At 42.1% G+C, this 24,367-nt stretch overlaps 1 protein-coding gene across 3 annotated transcripts in view; it reads right to left on the reverse strand.

The window, feature by feature from the left end:
* The window catches only part of abcc1 (ATP binding cassette subfamily C member 1 (ABCC1 blood group)), a 106,398-nt gene that overhangs the window by 30,822 nt on the left and 51,209 nt on the right, over positions 1–24,367 (reverse strand). For all 3 annotated transcript variants that reach the window (XM_068056212.1, XM_068056211.1, XM_068056213.1), the window contains exons 13-19: positions 14,790–14,936; positions 14,132–14,219; positions 12,754–12,823; positions 8,924–9,050; positions 5,954–6,130; positions 3,776–3,943; positions 3,510–3,675 (exon numbers count right to left, since the gene is read on the reverse strand). In XM_068056212.1, coding sequence (XP_067912313.1) covers positions 3,510–3,675; positions 3,776–3,943; positions 5,954–6,130; positions 8,924–9,050; positions 12,754–12,823; positions 14,132–14,219; positions 14,790–14,936 — 943 coding nt within the window. The remainder of the gene's footprint in view (positions 1–3,509; positions 3,676–3,775; positions 3,944–5,953; positions 6,131–8,923; positions 9,051–12,753; positions 12,824–14,131; positions 14,220–14,789; positions 14,937–24,367) is intronic.

Consider the following 24,367-nt stretch of genomic DNA (forward strand, 5'->3'; position numbering starts at 1 on the left):
TGTTAATGTTAGTACCACTGCAGTCAGAATTGGCATTAGCAATCTTAAAATAGCTTGCTCCAGATATTGCACGTCAAAAACTGTAAAAGTTAAAACATATGGTACTTTTCATATTTATAATCCTTGCTCACCAACATTCTTTTAGGTTCCACTTCTGCCACACTTACTGTTTTCAGTTGTGAGGGCAGGGCCTACACTCTGGACTGTCTTCATTCAAGAATAGTGGTAGACATGCTTTTGTGGGATATACCTAGAAATGGTACTTCTCTCATCCCTCCTCACGTGACAATTACTCAGTGCTCCATCAAACTGATAAAACTCAACCAATGAAAAGCAAATTTCTAATGATAACAAAGGTTAGAATACAAAATTCAAGTAGTTGGGATATCCAACACACTACTGTCAGAAATGAAAACAGAAAATGCTAGAAATGGGTTTGAAAGAACAAGAGCAAACCATTCAGCCCATCGGGTCCACTCCACCATTCAATTAGATCATGGCTGATCTTCTCCTCAACTCCATTTTTCTACCTTTGCCCCTTATCACTTACCCAACAAAAACCTATCTATCTCAGTCCTAAAAGCTCATACTGTTCAAGTATCCATAGCATTCTGCATGAGAGTTCTAGATTTCCAACACCCAATTCTTGAAAAAGTGCTTCTTGATTTCAGAGAATTACATAGAATATACAGCACAGAAACAAGCCATTCAGCCCAACTAGTCTGTACTGGTGTAGGACAGGCAATATAAATTAAAGGATACAATTCTAAAGGGGGTGCAGTAGCAGAGGGACTTGGGGGTATAACGTGCACAAATCATAATGTTACAGGGCAAGTTGAGGAAACTGTTAATAAAGCATATGGGATCCTGGGCTTTACAAATAGGGGCATAGAGTACAAAAACAAGGAAGTTATAATAAACCTGCATAAAATGCTGGTTCAGCCTCAACTGGAATGTTGTGTCCGGTTCTGGGTACCACACTTTTGGAGAGATGTTAAGGCATTAGAGAGGGTGCAAAAAAGAATGGTTCCAGGGATGAGAAACTTCAGTAACATGGATAGATTGGAGAAGCTGGGTCTTTTCTCCTTGGAGAAGAGAAGATTAAGAGGAGATTTGATAGAGGTGTTCAAAATCATGAGGGGTCTGGACAGAGTAGATAGGGAGAAACTGTTCCCATTGGCTGACGAATCCAGAACCAGAGGACACCGATTTCAGGTGTTTGGCAAAAGAATGGCAACATAAGGAAAAACCTTTTTACATAGTGAGTGGTTATGATCTGGAACGCACTACCCGAGAGCGTGGTGGAGCCAGATTCAGTTGAGGCCTTCAAAAGAGAACTGAATAATTATCTGAAGAGAAAAAGCTTGGAGAGCTACGGGGAAAAGTCAGGGGAGTGGACTAGGTGAGTTGATCTTGCAGAGAGCCGGCACAGACTCGACAAGCTGAATGGCCTTCTTCTGTGCTGTAACCATGCTATGATCTACACTCTACATGAGTCTCCACTCATTGCATCTACCTCATCTTCACCTTTCAGTATACCTTTCCATTCCTTTTTCCCTCATACTCATTTAGTTTCCTTTCAAAAGCATCTATATGCATTATCCATTTCTTGAGGCAGCAAGTTCCACATTCTATCCACTCTGAGTAAAGAAATTTCTCCTTATTTCGCTATTGGATTTATTAGTCCTAGCATTAATTCAGCAGAAGGGAGAAGATTGCTAACTTTAACTGAGTGTAACTGGGGAGGAGGACAGCACTAGCAGTAACGGAGCGGGATTGGGATGAGAAGAGTACTCGCATTAACAGATTAGGATTGAGAAAGGAAAAGCATGCTGGCACTGAGTGGGATTGGGAAGAGCGAAAAATGTTCCCGTGACCCGAGCAGAATTGGGAAGCCCCCATGAATGGCCTAGTTCTTGGCCCCTTGTCCTTGATTACCTAACCAGAGGAAGTAGTTTCACCAAACCTACCCTATAAAATCCTTTTAAGATTTTAAACACTTCAATAAGACCATCCCACCATCTCCTAAACTCCAGGGAATACAAGCAATGTTTGTGCAACTTGCCCTCGCAGCAGACCCACCAATGTCTGACAGGAGAAGGGACAGGTTAAGGTTTCAGGTATAGACCCATTAGGCAGAATGGTCAACTTTGGCCACCCCCTACACACCTCAGTCAATTTTCTTTTCTATTGAAGTCAAGCTCCTGGCATTTACACTGCTGTGGAAGTTGTATGTCCTGTCCCTTGCCTAACTCAGACCATTACGCCCATCAACATTTGGAAATTTCCAGCTGTTTGTTTCATTTCAGATTTCCAGCACTTTCACATTTTGCTCTTTACACCATTAGAAATATTAGAGATCACAGGAAAGGGTACAATTTTAGCAAAATACTTTGTTGTCTGTAATCCCCCGTACGATATGTATAAACACAGATAAAACATCTGCTTTTTTAAAACTGTTTACCATGAAATATGATAATGCATGTCTTTAATTAATGTCAAATTATTCATGCATAATTCTCTACAAGAAATTAAGTTATGGCGTTGGATATTCTTACTTCAAAACTCATGCATCTACAGCTTTTCAGCTATGCTACAGGGTAAAAGTGGCAAAACAAACCTTTTTCTTCTTCCATACTTTTGTCAGTGTCTGCATGATGGCAGGAAAAGAAGTAGTTGATCATTGTGAAAAAGATACTGCCATATGCTGCACCTTAATTAGGGCTCGTAAAAGTATCAAATGTTTATGAACTGGTGCAAAAGTAAAACCTATAAAAGTTTCATGCATCTGTTTTACACTGAATGATTTTCATATACAAAATGAAGCTTGGCATTCCTTAGATACCTAAGTGCACCTAAAAACTTCTTTTGCACCTTTTGGTAGATCTAGTTCCATCATAAAAATAGATGTGTGTCCAATCAAGAACAAAAACATTTAAAAATGCATATACAAAAATTATATAATGTCTCCTGCCCAAATTTTCACATGTAATATGGGAGATTCCTAACATCAGCAACTAATTAAGTTTTCAAACATAAAATCCACTCATCTAACTGAAAGATTGTCTTTATTATTCTACATATTATACAACTTAAGCAGAATATACTTAGTACATTTTAGCAAATAACCCGAGTGACTTTCCAGACCAGGAGTACAAGCTCTGCAGTGTTAGCAACAACAATTACAATTTGAATACATAAAGTGCCTTTAATGTCGTAAAACTTTCCAAAGTGCTTCACAGGAGCACTGTCAAACAAAATTTGACACTGTACCAAATCTTTGACTTTAAGTCTAGCTGCAGAAGTAGGGCAGACAACAGTGCAGGGGCAGACAACAGGGCTAGGACATGTCACCAAGCAATACCTGATTCCTGTCAACAAGTTACACAGATAAAAAGGAAGATCCTGAAATCACACTAAACTGGATTTATACAGCACTGGTAGAAGGATTATTACTGACGAGGTGTTTTTGCACAGCATAATGGACATTATCTTTTCTAGCAACCCACCTTCATTTTCTGAAGGAGCGTAAGTACGAAGGAATTCTGCAAATGCCCCATTTTGCTTTAAAAGTTCCTTGTAGGTGCCTGACTCTGTGATTTTCCCATCAACCATCACAAGAATCCTATCCACTTGAGGTAGGAAGCTAACACCATGAGTCACCAGGATACGGGTCTGTAAATAAAGTTATTTTTATCCAAATGTATTTATTAAATAATCATTGGTCAGGAAAAAAGGTTTACACATAACAAGTTAAGTTCCTAAGGTTGCTCACCTTGCCATTCAGTAAACCTTTGGGTCCAATTACTTTATCAAAAATATGCCGGCCAACATGTGCATCAACAGCAGAGAGTGGATCATCCAGAAAATAAACTGAATTATCACTGTAAACTGCTCGAGCAAGACTCACCCTCTGCTTCTGTCCTCCTGATAAATTCACACCCTGTAGAGGGTAAATAATTATAAACTTAGACAGATCACAAAGGCCTGAAATGTTAAATCTTTTTCTCTCCAAAGATGCTGTCTGACCTGCTGAGTATTTCCAGCATGTTTTGTTTTTGTTTCAGATTTACAGCATCCACAGTATTTTGCTTTTGCGTTTTGATTGAATTATTTGATCCTTTTATGCAAAGCTTTGTTGGTTTGGACAAAAAGTGTAAAATGAATGTAAAAATGAATCACTGGGCTGAATTTTACAAGGTGAAAACAATGGCAGCCACATGTCGCAAAGCCGCCGCAATCCTAAGCATGGCGACACATTTAAAAAGCTGGGGCAGGTCGGCCACCCACCGCACCCCCCTCCCCGCCACCTCCCGATCACGTGGAGGGGGTGGGCTGCATGTCCTCAGCAATGGAGTCAGCTCCCTGTGCGCAGGCACTGACGCCATTTTTAAAGGGCTTTGAGCCCGACCATTAAATTTTAATATTTAAAGATGCAGTGAATAACATTGATTTTGTCCCTCTCCCAACACCCCCCCACAATAACCATAAAATTACGTGCCCTCTCCCCACCCAAAACACTTACCTTGTCCACCTGATATTCTTCCTCCCCCACCCCACCACAAAGTGCATAGACTTTCACCTCAAACCCTTCCCACCATCCCCTACACCAATGAAATTACTTTGACCCTGTTCACCAGTCTCCCGGACTGAAAAACTTACCTCCGCCCCTCTCCCCACAAGTGTTCCGCCTTGTTCCCCCAGATGGGAATCCAAAGGCTAGCGAGTACCGGTCAGTGACAGGAAGATCGCAGTGGGATGGAAGGAGGTGGCGTAGGTATCATTATTTCATTAATTTTAATTTATTTAAATATGTTAATGGAAGTCCCATTGCCGAGTGGCAGGGGTGCCACCACAAGGCCTTGCCGCCGCCAGTAATACCAGCCTGGGCCCTCCTGGCGTCTGGGTGTGTGGCAGCCCTCTCCCAGAGAGATTTTCCGGCCCCCACCAACAGTTGGAGTGGGGGGGGGGGGGGGCGGGGGGGGGGGGTGGTTGGTGGTGTCTGTAAAATTCAGCAGACTGCGTCAAGATCTAGTTGTAAATCATTCTTTGATTCTTTGTATAGATCTGAACTGTAATTTCCAGAAGCCTCAAAATCTTGCATTTTGTTAAACATAAGACTGAAGGATTCTTTAGAAAAGCATTGAAAAGGGACAAGTGAGAAATTTGATTTTCTTTCTCCAAGGTTACGGGTTTCAATAATTTTTTCTATTTACAGTTCTGTTGCAGGTATAGACTATATGGAGTAATTTTTGAAAATTCATATAGATTAAGGACTTAGTAAATAATGAATACTAGAAGTGCTGCTTTTGGTGACAAACTCCCTCCATTATTATTAGAGCAAGTATCTTATGCACACAAGCAATATTCAATATAAAGAACACAATCCTCATATTTCTTTAGCCCTTTTCTGTTTAAATGTTTCGTCCTCTTTCCAAATCCCCAGCGAAGATGATGGTCAGGAAATATGACACTTCCTATCCAGACAGCAGCCTGCATATACTCAGTTCCTGATTTATTCATCTCCCCTTCCCTGAAGTGCTTTCAAATAACCCAACAAAAAGGAAACTCACCATGTGGCAAAGCAGGCACAAACTTATTTGCCCTAGCATGTATGAGTTGTTAAATGGAGTTGAGGTACAGCTCAGTCATCAGCAGACTCAAGGGGCTGAATGACCTACTGCTATTCCTAATGTTCCTATACATGTACACAAGTAGACCCTGTCGTGCACTGTTTTTACACAATGTTTTCTACCACTCTTTTCTATTGCATGTCTACAGGGTACAATGTGATTCACCAATGCAGATCACTTTATGATCATGCATAACGAAATAAAATCTTTTGCACCCACAAACATTTTGAATTATAAACCTACAAACCTTTATTTGAATTTAAAGTCACCAAATCTCAAATGGGGATCACCCATTTATAAAATGCATATGCATACTGAACCTTCTCTCCTATTTCTGTCTCATCTCCTGCAGGCAGCACCTCCAAGTCAGGGAGAAGTGCACAGCTCTCAACCACTCTTCTGTACCACTCTTCCATTAATTCTTGACCAAAGATAATGTTGGCTCTTAAAGATGCATTTTGGATCCATGCCTGCTGTGGAACATATGCCACTGAACCCTGTATATGAATAGAAAAAAAAAATGGTTTCTTTTTTCTAAACTTTGTCCTTGATGTAATCTATATTTTCATAGGTTTAAATATTTTAAATAAACGAGCATGATAGCCAATACTGCACAATAAGAAAGAAAACTTCACAGAAAGGAAAATTTTTATTCAATTGTTCCCAGATACCCATAAGCTGCACCTATGTAAATACTGTAATAGAAAAAAATTGGTTGGCCAAGCAACACAAAACAAAATTACCCCACCAGGCATGGCACAAGACCCATTGGACTGGATTTTAAAGCCTCTCCGATGCTGGGAACATTGATGGGGGCACAATGAAGATGGGAATGGAGGAGGCCCGCCACCAACCCAGCAGGCACTGTACCGAGCTTGGCGGCGGCGATGAGGCCTTGTGGCAGCCGCCCCGCCCCTCAGCGTTGGAACCATGATTTCCATACGTAAATTAATTTACAAACCTGATTTAATGTCAGTCCTGTCACCGATCTTCATTCAGGCGGCCTGCAATGCCATGCCTTCAAATCCTTGTTCGGGGAAACAAGGCGTGACACCTGTGGGGAGAGGGGAGGAGGAACATTTTACCGTGCCGGGGGGAGGGGGGGGGGGGGGGGCGGTGGGAAAGCAGGGTCAAATGCCTCAGAGATTGGTTGGGGCGGGTGATGGGAAGGGGTAAAGGACAAAGGATCTGAAATTTGTTTGGGGGTGGGGGCGGTGGGTGAAGGTCATTTAATGACAGTTGGTATTCCAGGGGAGGGCCGAAATGAAGTTTAATGCCAGTGTGGTTGGGTGGTTGGGGGGGGGGGGGGGGATGATGGCAGAGGGCACAGGAAGACTTTTAAATTCATTTTCTACAATGCACGCTAACTGGCCTTTTATATATTTAATGTTTCACTTGGGGCTCTAAGCCCTTTAAAAATGGCACCGGACACCATTACCAGCTCGCCCGCCCCTCCATGTCATCAAGGCGGCGGGAGCAGCCGCCCTGGCCATGACAATGAGTCACCGAGTTTGTAATCGCGGCGGCTCCGCGACATGGGCCCTGTGCATGCGGGCTGCATTTTTCCCACCCGCCGCCTATTCTGGCGGCAGATGTTAAAATCCAGCCCATTTTGTTTTTCTTCATCTAATAGTTTTGTTTGTCCAGAGGAACATTCAAACCTCCGAGCTTTTGATAAAGGTTAGGGCATGTGGAATCAAGGAACAAAAAAGTTAAATGGATAGCAAATTGGCTGAAAAGTAGAATGCAGATAGTCAAGGGTGTTCATTCAGATTGGAGGAAGAGGGAAAGCAGTGTTCCACAAGGATCAGTGCTGAGACCACTATCATTCATAATTTACATTTTTGAATTGGATTGATAACTAGGTAACTCAATATCAACATTTGCAGATGATAGTGGATATAGATAACACTGGAAGAATGCAATATAATACAATAACACATTAGAAAACTTGCAAACTGGGCAGTTAAGTAGCAAATAAACTTTTAACATAGATAAATGGGAGGTGATGCACTTTGGTAGGAAAAACAGAATCAACTATACCTCAGAAAATAATAAACTGAATGGGGGAGAAGAGCAAAGGGATCGAGAAATACAAGTGAACAAACCATCCAAAGTAGCACTGCAGGTCAGATGAGCAACTGAAAGTACCAACAAAGCACTGGGATATAGAATTCAAAAGTACTGAAGAGGTGTTTAAAAACTTGTATAGAACCCTGGTCAGGCCGCACTGGAGATTAACATGCACGGTCCTGGTCTCCATACTATAAAAATGACATAGGAGCACTGGAAAAGGTGCAAAGATGATTTACAAGGATAATAACAGAATGGGGAGATTGCAGCTATTGGTTTTGATCAACAAGAGTCTGGCATGCACACTCACCAGTATGTTAAACACTCTCCAATTCCATCTATTGAGAAACCCACTCCTATCTGTAGGAATTCCATTTTCCCAACATGAAGTGCACGAACTCTCCCAAAAAGGACACAACCCATTTACCCAAGTTGAGAGAGCTTAGGTGCAACTTTGCAAATCCAAGGCTTAGGAATTCCTAAGTATATCCAGTGGCTGTACCAGTAAAGGCACATAGTTTACTAGAGCAGCGCACTGGTAAGCTTCCTCCAGCTTCTCCAGCCAGGACTACACTACCCATTAAGGCTTTGGTTCATAGTTATCTGGAACCAAGTGGGAAGAATCCCAGCCCTCAGCGACAGATATACCTGACCAAGTTCCATTAACTGACCATGCTAGCTGACTGATAATCAATGCCCTGAAGTACTATAAGCCTGCATTGCTCAGGTATCAGATAACCATGGCGGGTCAAATTGGTGCTGAACCTTCAACAGATGTCACATAGAGATACTTTGATCCCAAAGAAAATGTGCCTTCTGTCCTCCCCGCCTCCAACAAAATAGGCACTAGTAAGTTATTGGACATCTGACAACAGAAGGTTTTAACTGTGCTAGATGGACAACTACTAGGAGCTCTCATAAGCCGCTTGGTGAGCAGCAGAACTCATCACAGAATATTGAATACGTTTCTAGAAACCTGCTGACCACAGCATAAAGACATATACCCCATTGAATGATACTAAATGAGACTGACACAAATTAGAGCTGAGAAGAAGCTACAACCCAATAATAGCAGGCACCAAACCTTAATATGAGTGTGTGCTCTTTTATCCAGCTTCCAGGTTATGTCAACACTAGCATGTTAAATATAACATCTTAGTTTCCCGTCAATTTGGAATTTTCAGACACAAGAGGAGGGGGGCAGAAAGATGCTTTACCTTAACAGCAATATAACCTTCCATTTTCTCCATTTCCCCAAGCAATGCAGAGAGCAGGGAAGATTTTCCACATCCAACATGTCCAACAACAGCTACTAGACAGCCATCAGGAATTTCTACATTAATGCTACAAGAAAAATATGGAAATAGAGCAATAAATGTAACAAGACAAAATTAATATGAAAAGATATTTAAAAATATTTGAGAAGTATCTCAGCAGTAGTTGCACAGTAAAAGCTTGTCAAGCAACTGTATTTGATCAAACACTATTAGACTACCAGTACAGCCTTCTTGCTGACTATTTTGCTCTCGGTCGAAATGAAAGAGGGCAATGTTAACAGATTATTCACCTCATTTGCCATAACATACAAACATTCATTATTTGGAAAGTTTATAAATATTACCATCCCAAAGGTTACAGAAGTCACTAGCAGTACGTTATAATTACTGGATTTTACATGATTCACTTCTATAACTTGAAACACTGTTACTTGTGCCCTCAAAATTACTCAACATTTCTTTTTATTATATCCAGTATTCAAAGAAGGTAAATATTGCTTAAAGCTTTTAACCAATTTCTCAATACTCAAGATTACAATTTGTACTCTGCAATGTCAATAGGCAATAATCTGTTTAATGAGGTCAGTTGAGAAACTTTTGCCATCATATGACAGCTTTTCAATTGCTATTAGCCTCGCATTTAATGGAAAAATTATTTAAAAATGCCAACTCTAACTAGATCAAACATCTCCAACACATTTTTATTTGTGGGTGAAACTCATCAATTAAGTTTCCCCAATGCCCCTTAAGGTCTAAAGCTCTCTAGGAATCAACCAGAATTAAATTTCTTCCAGGTCGGCAGACAACTGGCGTGATACTCAATGAAAAGTTCGAAGTTTGAGGAGAGGCAAGAGAAATTTGGGTATTTCAGCCTGGAAAGGAGGTGTCCAAGAGATGATCTTGTAGAGATATATAAAGATAAAGGAATGGAAACGGTGAATCTAAAATGCAGTCAAGACTGCTGAAATGAATAGCTGATAAAAGAACAAAGCGTCAAAGAAAATAACATTTCCATGCACAAATCCCTTTTCCGTCTTTTCCAATGATAGTTGTCCTTGTTAAATGAACTCTTAAATGAAGAAAAAGTTTAAATAAACAGCAAAAATTGAAATGCTGCACTGTAATGTGTATACTGTAATGAAGAAAATTACATAAATGCACTCAATTATCCATGACAACTGTGCGATTGTTATTACAGTGCTGGAACTGCAATCCAGTTTGCATTTGTTCTTAGCTACTTGCCAAACTTGATACCACAGTTAAAATTGAGAATAGAACTGAACTGTTAATTGAATAAAATTAAGTGCCAAAATCTTTATTCAATTAATAGTTTTCCGCTATTACTTTAAATTGTCAGAGCAAGACTAGGGGGCACAGCTTCAGACGAATAAAAGATAAATTTGGCATTAGTAAATTCTTCCAAACACACAAAGATGGATGGGCTTCTAATCGAGTAGCAGAAGTAATAAATGTGGATTAAGAATGAATAAGACGCTTTAATGAGTGGGGGGGGGGGGGGGGGGGGGTGGTGAGGAAGAAGGAAAGAGGAAGAAAACAGGAAGGAGAAGGACAATAGCTTGCAATTATGCAGTACCTTTTATGCAGTACCTACTTATGAAGTAAAAGTCTTGTTTCACAGGATTGTTATCAAACAAGAAAAAACTGACACCGAGCCACATAAGGTGACATTAAGGCAATGACTTAAAGCTTAATCAAACAGGTAGGCTTTATGGAGCATCTTAAGCAGGAAAGGGAGGTAGAAAGGCAGAGAGGTTGACAGGGAGGAACCTTGGGGAAAGTTTTCCTTGGTGGACAAAGCAGGAGGACAGAATGTGGCAGGGGCGCAGTGGTTAGCACCGCAGCCTCACAGCTCCAGCGACCCGGGTTCAGTTCTGGGTACTGCCTTTGTGGAGTTTGCAAGTTCTCCCTGTGTCTGCGTGGGTTTCCGCCGGGTGCTTTGGTTTCCTCCCACAGCCAAAGACTTGCAGGTTGATAGGTAAATTGGCCATTGTAAACTGCCCCTAGTGTAGGGAGGTGGTAGGAGAATGGTGGGGATGTGGTAGAGAATATGGGGTTAATGTAGGATTAGTATAAATGGGTGGTTGTTGGTCAGCACAGACTCGGTGGGCTGAAGGGCCTGTTTTCAGTGCTGTATCTCTAAATAAAATGAATGGAGGACCAAAGGCTATTCAGTTTGGAGTTTCAAAGTGCAGTTGTAAATGACCTGGGAGAGCTTTGCCCTGGGACAGATATAGAAGGAAGTGGGATGGAAAGGAGAAGTGATGAGGGATACAAGGAAGGTGATCAGAGATGGACTTATATGTGTGATTGAGACTTTGAGATAGAAAGGCCACGTGACATGGCAAGGTCAAAGAGGTGGCATCAATATTGCTAGTTATTTTTGCAAACTGCGGAGAACATACATTATGTGTTATCTTCCAAAAATACCAATGGCTTGCTCCAATCAAACAAAATGCCAATGCATTGAGTCACTGCTATCATTTTATTCATTTTCATCACCAAAAGCTGGTTGCACAAAGTGTTAATTTCCAGCAATTACAGATGATCAAAGTGAATGATGTAGGCACCCTATGTAATTGGAAACTTGTGAATGGCTGATCAATGTATAGTTTTTCTGTCCTTTGTTTTAGTAACTCTCCAATGGTGTTTAAATGGTATATCTGAGGCAGACCATTTTTTCCCCAAATCAGCAGGTTCCCCAAAGCCAAATATACTGTAGGCACAAAGACTCCATGATAGTTTAATGCTGTCGAAAGAAGTGAGCAACCACATTTCAAAAATCACTGTTAAGGGTTGAATGCTGTGGAAGCAACTTTGTTGTTTTGGCATTAAGGGAAAAAGTACAGCGCATAATCATAGTAAATATACTGTTCGTGCCAAGTTTTATTCATTTACATGCGTAACTAATTAAATTTGTCTTGGTTTTTCTGGTAGGATTGTATATTAAGCAGAAATGTAGCAGCACATATTATTCCAATAAGCTGGAGTACAATAGCAAGGATTCTCCAATAGATCCTTTGGTCTTGCTACATTTACTGCAACACTGGAGGGGTAAAATCTCACTCTGGTCCTTAGAGTACACAAGATTCAGTCTACCAGAGTGATCGGTGATGCTGGTTCCATGGACATTCACTGTCCATTTATTCCATAATGATTTAGATCATCCATGAAAACTAAGGCATGTGGACATAAATGGCCTGGAACACAAACTGCAACCAAGGAACACATATGTACATGGTCCAATGAAAGAATAGCAGGACTTTATACAGATTAAAAAATTAGATTACATTTCAGGCACCATCTGGATGTTAACAGCAGTATCAACAGTAGCAAAAGAAGCTGTGGTTTAAAAAATAAATGAAAAGCCAGTTTTGCTTTTAGCAGACAATGTTACGAATGGTATGGGACAGCAATATTAAAGTACCTCTCTTTCAAGTCTGCCATCATCACCCCTCCTCAAAAAATCCTCCCTTGACCTCTCTGGCCTTGCAAACTATTTCCAACCTCCATTACCACTTCAAAAATCCTTGCATGTGTAGTCCTCTCCCAAATCATTGTTAATGTAGATGTATAAAAATGAAGAAATGCATTGTGCAAAAGCAGAGTCCTGGGCATCTATCCCCAAATAGGTTTTTTAAAAGCCAACATAGCATTGTTAAAAATAAATTATAATATCTGCAGAAAACACAAGACACATAATAATACTGTATTTTTTCTAAATCACAAAATATGCTCATTTTGCTCCTTACTTGTTAAGGCATGGGGACTCTTCTTTGGACCAACTGAAAGTTCCATTATTCACGATGATACTGTTCAATGCTAATTAGAGAAAAATATAATTTAATATTTGTGGCAACAAAATAACATATTTCTAGTCTTAAAAGCTTTAGTAAACTGCACAGCCCAGAAGAATCCCAGGTTTGGTCCTCAGCAGTTTCTGCGCTAGCTGACATTAGCCAAGATCCTATGGAGGTATTAAGATTAGCCTACTGTCTGCAAAGTAGGGAGGGGGGCTGTGGGGCAGGGAGTGAACAAAATGATAAATCAAATTTTCATCATTACAGCAAAGAAATTCTAAGGAAGATGATTCCAAATGAATTGAATCAACAATGTATACACACTGCACTTCAAGAGCACTTGATTGACTGAAGCACATTGGGCTATCTTGAGGACATGAACTGCACTATATAAAAGCAAGTTCTTTCTTCTTCATTAATCTTTTGCTAAACAGAAAAAAAATCACCCCGATCACTAGTCTTGCTCCAAAAATTACTTTTTGTGCACAATACCAGTCAAGTGGGGGGGAACAAAGCCATCTGCTCCCAAACCTTTCCAAAACCCCAGAGGATTTTTTGAGAATAATCTAGGATGACACTTGCTTCATATTTCTCTTCCTCTAAGTGACAGGGACTGGGAATAAAACTGAAAATTTACTAACACACTTTACACCTCTTCCCAACAGCAAAAGGCAAGATTGGAAAGCACTACTTCAGAAAGAAAATACTAATATTTTGTACCACTATCACTTGTTGCCTCATGTTATCTAACTAGGAGTCCATGCCACTGGAGCATTCAACAGTTAAGTTTATAAAGCTAATTTTGAATTGACAAAATAAACCAGTGCAAAATTAGCTCTTATAAAGAACAAGGATTTTTCATTAAAATGATTAAAACACTATTGTCCTTTTTTTTTAAAAAAAAGAGATACAGCACTGAAACAGGCCCTTCGACCCACCAAGTCTGTGCCGACCAACAACCACCCATTTCTACCAACCCTGCAGTAATCCCATATTCCCTACCTATACTAGGGCAATTTACAATGGCCAATTTACCTATCAACCTGCATGTCTTTGGCTGTGGGTGGAAACCGGAGCACCCGGCAAAAAGCCACGCGGTCACAGGGAGAACTTGCAAACTCTGAACAGGCAGTACCCAGAATCGAACCCGGGTCCCTGGAGCTGTGAGGCTGCAGTGCTAACCACTGTACCACTGTGCTGCCCAACATGGTACAAAATAAGGAATAAATATATAAGGAATAAATGGAAAGCATGAATAAGTACAGTACATGAAGTTAAGCAGAGCTCCAAAATTAACTGTTTATTCAGTCAAAGTTCTTTTACTACTTACAAGTTCGGATTAAATGTCTGTCCACTGTGTCTAGATCTAGTTCCTCATGGGAGAGGAACATACCCAAGCGCTTCAAGGAAACACTTGCCTGAAAAAAAAGTTAGAGATTGTGTACACCAAATTTAGCTAACTTTGAAACAAGCCTGGCCAAGATAAAGAAAGATTTAATGCAGTTTATTTATGTTTTAGCACAAGCCAAGAGGATAACAGAGACAAGTTTGGAGTGTTACTTTATCTCACCAACCTCTCTTAAAAGATTTGCTGGCCAACTGTCTTTTGCATGCAAAATAGGCAACTGGCAATGGAAAGTCTGAAGGCACCTTGGGCATGCATTTGTCTGCCTGAATCAATTTAAAATTACAAATTGGATCCAATAGCAGTTATAGGACCCCAATTGCAATTTTAACATACAAATGGGCAGAACATGTGTTGTGCATGCTAATCGCAGTTGTACTGGGTATTGAGTGGCATAGCCAACAGTCCTTAAAGGGACCACTTGAGGTTGCTGAGGTAAAGCTACATTTTTATTTTTGTTTATTATTTATATAGAAAGAAAGATTGTGGAACCAGTAGCAGCATTCACAAAACACTTCTGGCCACAACCAGAACGTTCTCAACCCACCCATACATGTTTGTATCAATATAAGTATTTACTTACTTGCACTATACTACTGATGACCATGGGGAGCATGTTGAGTGGAAATCTGAGAATGTTAAAAAGTGCCAATGAAACAAAAGCTTTCTGAGCATCCAACACGTTCTTCTCATCTACAAGTACATACACTGCAAATGTAGATAACGCAACCTATTCAAAATGAAAGGAAAACAAGTTGTAATGATTAATTTCTTACAATACCATAGATGTGGAGGTATTGTACAGAAATAAAATGGGCTTCATTTATAACAGAAACATTTTATCAAGAAACCTTGGGCATAAATTAAATGTACCTTTCATGATATCCACAATGGTTTGATACCATCAGCAATGTACTACCATACTCATGGGGTCATAATATATCTTACTTAGTACCATACTGTAACAATATCACCCAACAGTCTATTACTAGATTGTGCCTATTTGCTGTAGGAGTCCATCTCTAAAGCAAAATAAACCAAACAGGTCACACTAAAAATAAACTTTGCAATGAAACTATAATTTGACCTGGGAGCATTGAGTGCAATCGTCATTGTGTGGCATTTCAAAAAAGTAGCTTACTGCTCAGTCCACACAACAGAGACGGTGGCACCGCTGCAATGGCCACACTACTTGGTATAAGAATCCTGGAAAATCCCCACATCGGGTTTTCTTGCTAATTAATGAAAACTAGCTTAAGTACTATGATTGGCTATACACTTAAATTTCATTGCTATACTGAATCTTATACTGAACAATATTTTTAATCCTGCTTGCAATTCACTTCAAGTGAAAGTGGCTGAGAAGTGACTTGAAGGGGAACTGTGGTTTGGACCTTCTTCGATCGAGTGTTTTCGACCCTGAAGGGTTTGAAAGGGACCAAATGTACTGCACAAAGAACAGCTAGGCGTTGCGCAAACGACTACTGGCAACACCTATGCAGTCATATTCAGCTGGCCTCAGACACCGGAAACATCAGAGGAATGTATGATGGCATGAAGAGAGCTCTTGGGCCAACCATCAAGAAGATCACCCCCCTCAAATCTAAATCAGGGGACATAATCACTGACCAACGCAAACAGATGGACCGCTGGGTTGAGCACTACCTAGAACTGTACTCCAGGGAGAATGCTGTCACTGAGACTGCCCTCAATGCAGCCCAGCCTCTACCAGTCATGGATGAGCTGGACATACAGCCAACCAAATCGGAACTCAGTGATGCCATTGATTCCCTAGCCAGCGGAAAAGCCCCTGGGAAGGACAGCATTACCCCTGAAATAATCAAGAGTGCCAAGCCTGCTATACTCTCAGCACTACATGAACTGCTATGCCTGTGCTGGGACGAGGGAGCAGTACCCCAGGACATGCGCGATGCCAACATCATCACCCTCTATAAAAACAAAGGTGACCGCGGTGACTGCAACAACTACCGTGGAATCTCCCTGCTCAGCATAGTGGGGAAAGTCTTTGCTCGAGTCGCTCTGAACAGGCTCCAGAAGCTGGCCGAGCGCGTCTACCCTGAGGCACAGTGTGGCTTTCGTGCAGAGATCGACTATTGACATGCTGTTCTCCCTTCGTCAGATACAGGAGAAATGCCGTGAACAACAGATGCCCCTCTACATTGCTTTCATTGATCTCACCAAAGCCTTTGACCTCGTCAGCAGACGTGGTCTCTTCAGACTACTAGAAAAGATCGGATGTCCACCAAAGCTACTAAGTATCATCACCTCATTCCATGACAATATGAAAGGCACAATTCAACATGGTGGCTCCTCATCAGAGCCCTTTCCTATCCTGAGTGGTGTGAAACAGGGCTGTGTTCTCGCACCCACACTTTTTGGGATTTTCTTCTCCCTGCTGCTTTCACATGCGTTCAAATCCTCTGAAGAAGGAATTTTCCTCCACACAAGATCAGGGGGCAGGTTGTTCAACCTTGCCCGTCTAAGAGCGAAGTCCAAAGTACGGAAAGTCCTCATCAGAGAACTCCTCTTTGCTGACGATGCTGCTTTAACATCTCACACTGAAGAATGCCTGCAGAGTCTCATCGACAGGTTTGCGTCTGCCTGCAATGAATTTGGCCTAACCATCAGCCTCAAGAAAACGAACATCATGGGGCAGGATGTCAGAAATGCTCCATCCATCAATATTGGCGACCACGCTCTGGAAGTGGTTCAAGAGTTCACCTACCTAGGCTCAACTATCACCAGTAACCTGTCTCTAGATGCAGAAATCAACAAGCGCATGGGTAAGGCTTCCACTGCTATGTCCAGACTGGCCAAGAGAGTGTGGGAAAATGGCGCACTGACACGGAACACAAAAGTCCGAGTGTATCAGGCCTGTGTCCTCAGTACCTTGCTCTACGGCAGCGAGGCCTGGACAACGTATGCCAGCCAAGAGCGACGTCTCAATTCATTCCATCTTCGCTGCCTTCGGAGAATACTTGGCATCAGGTGGCAGGACTATATCTCCAACACAGAAGTCCTTGAAGCGGCCAACACCCCCAGCTTATACACACTACTGAGTCAGCGGCGCTTGAGATGGCTTGGCCATGTGAGCCGCATGGAAGATGGCAGGATCCCCAAAGACACATTGTACAGCGAGCTCGCCACTGGTATCAGACCCACCGGCCGTCCATGTCTCCGTTATAAAGACGTCTGCAAACGCGACATGAAATCGTGTGACATTGATCACAAGTCGTGGGAGTCAGTTGCCAGCATTCGCCAGAGCTGGCGGGCAGCCATAAAGACAGGGCTAAATTGTGGCGAGTCGAAGAGACTTAGTAGTTGGCAGGAAAAAAGACAGAGGCGCAAGGGGAGAGCCAACTGTGCAACAGCCCCAACAAACAAATTTCTCTGCAGCACCTGTGGAAGAGCCTGTCACTCCAGAATTGGCCTTTATAGCCACTCCAGGCGCTGCTTCACAAACCACTGACCACCTCCAGGCGCGTATCCATTGTCTCTCGAGATAAGGAGGCCCAAAAGAAAGAAGAGAATGGTAAAAAAGTAAAAATCAGCAGAAATCCAGTAGAGTGTGAAAACAGGCTACCTGCTATGTGAGAACTGAAAGATAAATACCTTTGCAGAATCTCAGAGGCCCAGATGTGGTTACAGCCAAGAGGAAACATCTGACTACCCCAAGGCCAACCATGTTTTCCTAGCTTTGGCCAGGCATGAGCATTGTAATGTTTACAAGCTAATAGCAGTCCAAGCATGGGAAGGCAGCCTGGCTTGGGTGGGCAGATGGGTAAATGACAAACTTTTATAACTGGGCCTTGCAAATAATAGCAAGGTTAGGATTAGGTTAATCTCCATAGGCTTTGCTGTATACAGAAAGTATAAGAAGGGATTCTACAAGCATAGAGATGGTAGAGATATTACATTCTACATTGACCGATGCGACGGTACCTGAGGCACAACCAGGCAGTAGTTACATGGAGATCATGCTTCTACCCAGGGCGTAATGGTAATGCTGTTACACTTTGATACTACTGCTCAGACATTAGCATGTATCAAGTCTTACTCATACTGAATAAAATCTAACCACTGTCACCATAAGGATCAACACTTCGAAACATTTCAGAACTTGAGAATAAGGAGTATAAAGGATTAATTGATTCCGATATCCCAAATTCTAACATTGGGAATACATCACCCATGAAACATGGAACTTCTGCAATATGGTTTGTGCCCCCAGTGCAGTCCAACTTATGTTAGCACCAATATCTCAACTGCACTAATGTAAGATTTGTGCAACTTTGCGCATTGAAGCCTTTTGCATAGTCTGCAAAATAGAATAGAGTGCATACTGTTACGACCACTCAAGACAAAGCTCCCAATCAAAATATATGATTCTGATTGTGATGGGAGCAACACACTGCCAATTCAGTCCCGTCATTCCACAGGTCGCATCGTATTTCTTTAAGCTTTCATAGAAACATAGAAAAATAGGAGTAGGCCATTCAGCCCTTCGAGCCTGCTCCACTATCCAACATGATCATGGCTGATCATCCAAACCCAGTAACCTGTTCCTGCTTTCTCCCCGTATCTCTTGATCCCATTAGCCCCAAGAACTATATCTAACTCTTTCTTGAATATATTTAATGATTTGGTGCAACTGCTTTCCATGGTAGAGAATTCCACAGGTTCACCACTCTCTGGGTGAAGAAATCTCTCATCTCAGTCCTAAATGGCTTACCCCTTATCCTTAGACTGTGACCCCTCGTCCTGGACTCCCCCGCCATCGGGAACATCCTTCCTGCATCTAGTCTGTCCAGTCCTTTAGAATTTTGTACGTTTCTACGAGATCTCCTCTCATTCTTCTGAACGCTAGCAAATACAAGCCTAATCGACCCAATCTCTCTTCATACATTAGTCCTGCCATCCCAAGAATCAGTCTGGTGAACCTTCGCTGCACTCCCTCCATAGCAAGAACATCCTTCCTCAGATAAGACCGAAACTGCACACAATACTGCAGATGTGGTCTCACCAAGGCTTTGCACAATTGCAGCAAGTCATCCTTGCTCCTGTACTCGAATCCTCTCGCTATGAAGGCCAACATACCAATTGCTTTCTTAACTGCCTGCTGCACCTGCATGCTTACTTTCAGCGACTGGTACACAAGGACACCCAGGTCTCGCTGCACCTCCCCCTTTCCCAATCTATCGCCATTCAGATAATAATCTGCCTTTCTGTTTTTGCCACCAAAGTGGATAACCCCACATTTATCCACATTATACTGCATCTGCCATGTATTTGCCCATTCACTCAACCTGTCCAAATCACACTGAAGCTTCTCTGCATCCTCCTCACAGCTCACACTCCCACCCAGCTTTGTGTCATCTGCAAACTTGGATATATTACGTTTAATTCCCTCATCTATATCATTAATGTATACTGTGAATAGCTGGGGTCCTAGCACAGATCCCTGCGGTACCCCACTAGTCACTGCCTGCCACTCAGAAAAAGACCTACTCTTTGTTTCCTCTCTGCCAACCAGTACTCTATCCATATCAGTACCTTACCCCAATCCCATGTGCTTTAATTTTGCACGCTAATCTCTTATGTGGGACCTTATCGAAAGCCTTCTGAAAGTCAAAATACATCACAGCCACTGGTTCTCCTTTATTGAATATACTAGTTACATCCTCAAAAAATTCCAGTAGATTTGTGTGTGGGAAATCATGTCTCACAAATTTGATTGCGTTTTTTGAGGAGGTGACCAAGAGGATTGACGAGGGCAGGGCGATGGATGTGGTCTACATGGACTTTAGCAAGGTCTTTGACAAGGTCCCGCATGGTAGGCTGGTCCAGAAGGTTCGAACACATGGGATCCAGGGTGAGCTAGCCAATTGGATACAAAATTGTCTTGGTGATAGGAGGCAGAGGGTGGTAGTGGAGGGTTGTTTTTCAGATTGGAGGCTGGTGTGCCGCAGGGATCATTGCTGGGCCCTCTGTTGTTTGTCATATATATTAATGACTCGGATGTGAATGTAGGGCGCATGATTAGTAACTTTGCAGCAGACACCAAAATTGGTAGTATAGTGGACAGTGAAGAAGGCTGTCTAAGGTTACAACAGGATACAGATCAACTGGGAAAGTGGGCAAGGGATTGGCAAATGGAATTTAACGCAGACAAGTGCGAACTGATGCATTTTGGGAAGTGAAACCAGGGCAGGACATATACAGTGAATGGCAGGGCCCTGGGCAGTGTTGTTGAGCAGAGAGACCTTGGGGTGCAAGTACATAGTTCCCTGAAAGTGGCAACACAGGAAGACAGGGTGGTGAAGACGGCATATGGCATGCTTGCCTTCATCAGCCGAGGCACTGAGTACAAGAGTTGGGACGTATGTTACAGTTGTACATAACGTTGGTTAGGCTGCACTTGGGAGTACTGTGTGCAGTTCTGGTCGCCGCACTACAGGAAAGATGTGATGAAGCTATAGAGGGTGCAGAAAAGATTCACAAGGATGTTGCCTGGTTTGGAGGGCTTGAGTTATAAAGAGAGATTGGATAGGCTGGGTCTGTTTTCCCTGGAGCAAAGGAGGCTGAGAGGGGACATGATAGAGGTATAGAAAATTATGAGAGGCATAGATAGGGTAGATAGCCAGAGTCTGTTTCCCTTGGTAAGGGTGACTAAAACTAGAGGGCATAGATTTAAGGTGAGAGGGAGGAGGTTTAAAGGGGATCAAAGGGGTATATTTTTCACACAAAGAATAGTGGGGATTTGGAATGAGCTGCCAGAGGTGGTGGTGGAGGCAGGAACAGTAGCAACATTTAAGAGGCATCTGGACAGGGACTTGAATGAGCAAGGCATAGAGGGATATGGAATTAATGCAAGCAGGTGGGATTAGTATAGGTAGGCATTATGGTCAGCATGGACACGGTGGGCCGAAGGGCCTGTTTCTACACTGTACGTCTCTATGACTGTTTGTCAAGCATGATTTCCCTTTCGTAAATCCATGTTGACTTTGTCAGATCATGTCACTGTTTTCCAAGTGCTCTGCTATAACATCTTTTATAATGGACTCTAGCATTTTCCCCACTACTGATGTCAGGCTAACCAGTCTATAATTCCCTGTTTTCTCTCTACCTCCTTTTTTAAATAGTGGGGTTACATTAGCTACCCTCCAATCCGTTGGAACTGTTCCAGAGTCTATAGAATTTTGAAAAATGTCCAAAGCATCTACTATTTCTAGGGCCACTTCCTTAAGTACTCCGGGATGTAGATTATCAGGCCCTGAGGAGTTATCGGCCTTCAATCCCATCAATTTCCCCAACCCCATTTCCCTACTAATATGATTTCATACAGTTCCTCCTTCTCACTAGACCCTATGTTCCCCAACATTTCCAGGAGGTAATTTGTGTCCTCCTTCGTAAAGACAGAACCAAAGTATGTATTTAATTAGTCTGCCATTTCTTTGTTCCCCATTATAAATTCCCCCGTTTCTGACCGTAAGGGACATACATTTGTCTTTACTAAGTTTTTTCTCTTCACATATCTATAGAAGCTTTTGCAGTCAGTTTTTATGTTCTTTCAAGCTTACTCTCAGACTCTATTTTCCCCTTCTTAATCAATCCCTTTGTCCTCCTTTGCTGAATTCTAAACTGCTCCCAATCCTCAGGTTTGCTGCTTGTTCCGGCCATTTTATATTTCTCCTACTTGGATCTAATACAATCTCTAATTTCTTTTGCAAGCCACAGTTGAGCCACCCTTCCCGTTTTATTTTTGCGCCAAACAGGAATGAACAATTGTTGTGATTCACCCATGCGCTCTTTAAATGCTAGCCATTGCCTATCCACTGTCAACCCTTTAAGATAAACCAATATCTAAAGACCTTATAACTTATTTAAAAATCTAACTCCTGCATTCGCATACATATACTCAAACTAATAGTAGTTTGGGTTTTAATTAGCTGCCTGAAAAAAAAAACAATAAAGTCTTCGCAGATTACACTGCTGACAAATGGTCTTCTAATTTAGCACAGTCAAAGTTCACTTGTCGTCTTCCAAGGTCCGATGAGAAAAGGGTCCTTCCAGAATTAGGGGTTCAACAGTTCAGTTTGGCAGTTGTGGTATTAAACTCTTTTTTTTTCCAGCAATGGACACAGCAGAAATCAATTTGTGGTGAGTGAAAAAAAGCTTTTTTTTCTTCTTATTGCTTTAAGGAATTAACTTGGCTTGAAGCTTTTTAGAAGTTTGAGAAAGAGTAATAAATCAGCTTCTCTTCCTTCAGTTTAAATTGTCTCTGAGAGCTCTCCTTCCTTCACTTGCTGGAACAGCTTGTCAACTGAACAAGCTAGTTAATTGCCAGCCAGTTTCAGAGTCAAAATGGATACATTGAATTTCACTCTTGATTGTTGCCTGGCAACCAGAATGCACTTTCACTCACTGACTCCAGAGCTTGCTGCCTTAAAGAAGTACTGATCTTTTACAGCCTTAAAGACCACCACAATATTTCCCGAAGAGAAAAAAAAGGATCGTGACAATACCATTCAGAAAACATATGCAATGCTTCATGATTTTACTGCCTCATTGCCTTAAATCATCCACATAAGATAAGTCACCAGCAAGATTTTACTCTTTTTTTAAAAAACCCATTTTAAATCTTGAACTATGGGGAAATATTAACTTTTTTGACCTGCCAGAAGTAGGGGGGGGGGGGTGGAGATTGGGGGAGGAGGGTCCGACAGAGCACAGAAAACCTGGAATTTTAACTCCACAGCACACAACAGATTTCACCAACAGGTTCCCTGCCTAGAAGTTAGCCTGGTAGACAAGCTTGACTTCCAGTCGGGCAGGAAGCAGTCCGGAAACCACCGCAGGACTAGGTATACCGTGCCTTGAGCTGCTTGGGTGCAAAGTGGCCCCAATCAGGAGGGGGTGGGGAATTTTCATAAAGATTTTACTGTTATTATTGTAACAGCTCAATTCATCAAGATTTTGCCTTGATCAGTGCTTCAATCGAAAACATTACTTGTGATGGTCCATTAGGAGGTTAGTATTGACAATTTACTGCAGACACAAACCAGTTCCAATAAAAACTGGTGTCTCATAGTATAGAGTCATAGAGTTTTACAGCACAGAAACAGGCCCTTCGGCCCAACAAGCCTATAGCGACCATTAAGCACCTGTCCTAACTAATCCCATTTCCCCGCACTTGGCCCGTAGCCTTGTATGTTAAGGCGTTTCAAGTGCTCATCTAAATATTTCTTGAATGTCGTAAGTGTTCCTGCCTCTACCACCCCTTCAGGCAGTGTGTTCCAGATTCCAACCACCCTCTGGGTGAAAAACTTCCTCCTCAACTCCCTTCTAAACCTCCTGCTTCTTACCTTAAATCTATGCCCCCTAGTTATTGACCTCTCCGCTAAAGTTTCTTCCCATCTATCCCATCAATGCCCCTCAATTTTGTACACCTCAATCAGGTTCCCCCCTCAGCCTTCTCTGCTCCAAGGAAAACAACCCCAGTCTATCTGGTCGGTCTTCATAACTGAAATGCTCCAGTCCAGGCAACATCCTGGTGAATCTCCTCTGCACCCTCTCCAGTGCAATCACATCCTTCCTGTAGTGTGGCGACCAGAACTGTAGACAGTATTCCAACTGTGGCCTAACCAGCGTTTTATACAGCTCCATCATAACCCCCCTACTCTTATATTCTATGCCTCGGCTAATAAAGGCAAGTATCCCGTAAGCCTGCCTAACCACCTTATCTACCTGTGCTGTTGCCTTCAGTGATTTATGGACAAGCACCCCAAGGTCCCTCTGACCCTCTGTACTTCCTAGGGTCCTGCCATCCATTGTATAATCCATTGCTTTGTTAGACCTCCCAAAGTGCATCACCTCACACATCTCAGGATTAAACTCCATTTGCCACTGCTCCACCCATCTTACCAGCCCAACTATATCGTCCTGTAGTCTGAGGCCTTCCTCCTCACTATTTACGACACCAATTGTCATGTCAACTGCGAACTTACTGATCATACCTCTTATATTCACGTCTAAATCATTAATTTACACGACAAACAGCAAGGGTCCCAGCACCGATCCCTGCGGTACACCACTGGTCACAGGCTTCCACTCGCAGAAACAACCCTCTACTATCACCCT

The sequence above is a fragment of the Heterodontus francisci genome, chromosome 24 (genome assembly GCF_036365525.1).
Source record: "Heterodontus francisci isolate sHetFra1 chromosome 24, sHetFra1.hap1, whole genome shotgun sequence".
NCBI classification, from domain to species: Eukaryota; Metazoa; Chordata; class Chondrichthyes; order Heterodontiformes; family Heterodontidae; genus Heterodontus; species Heterodontus francisci.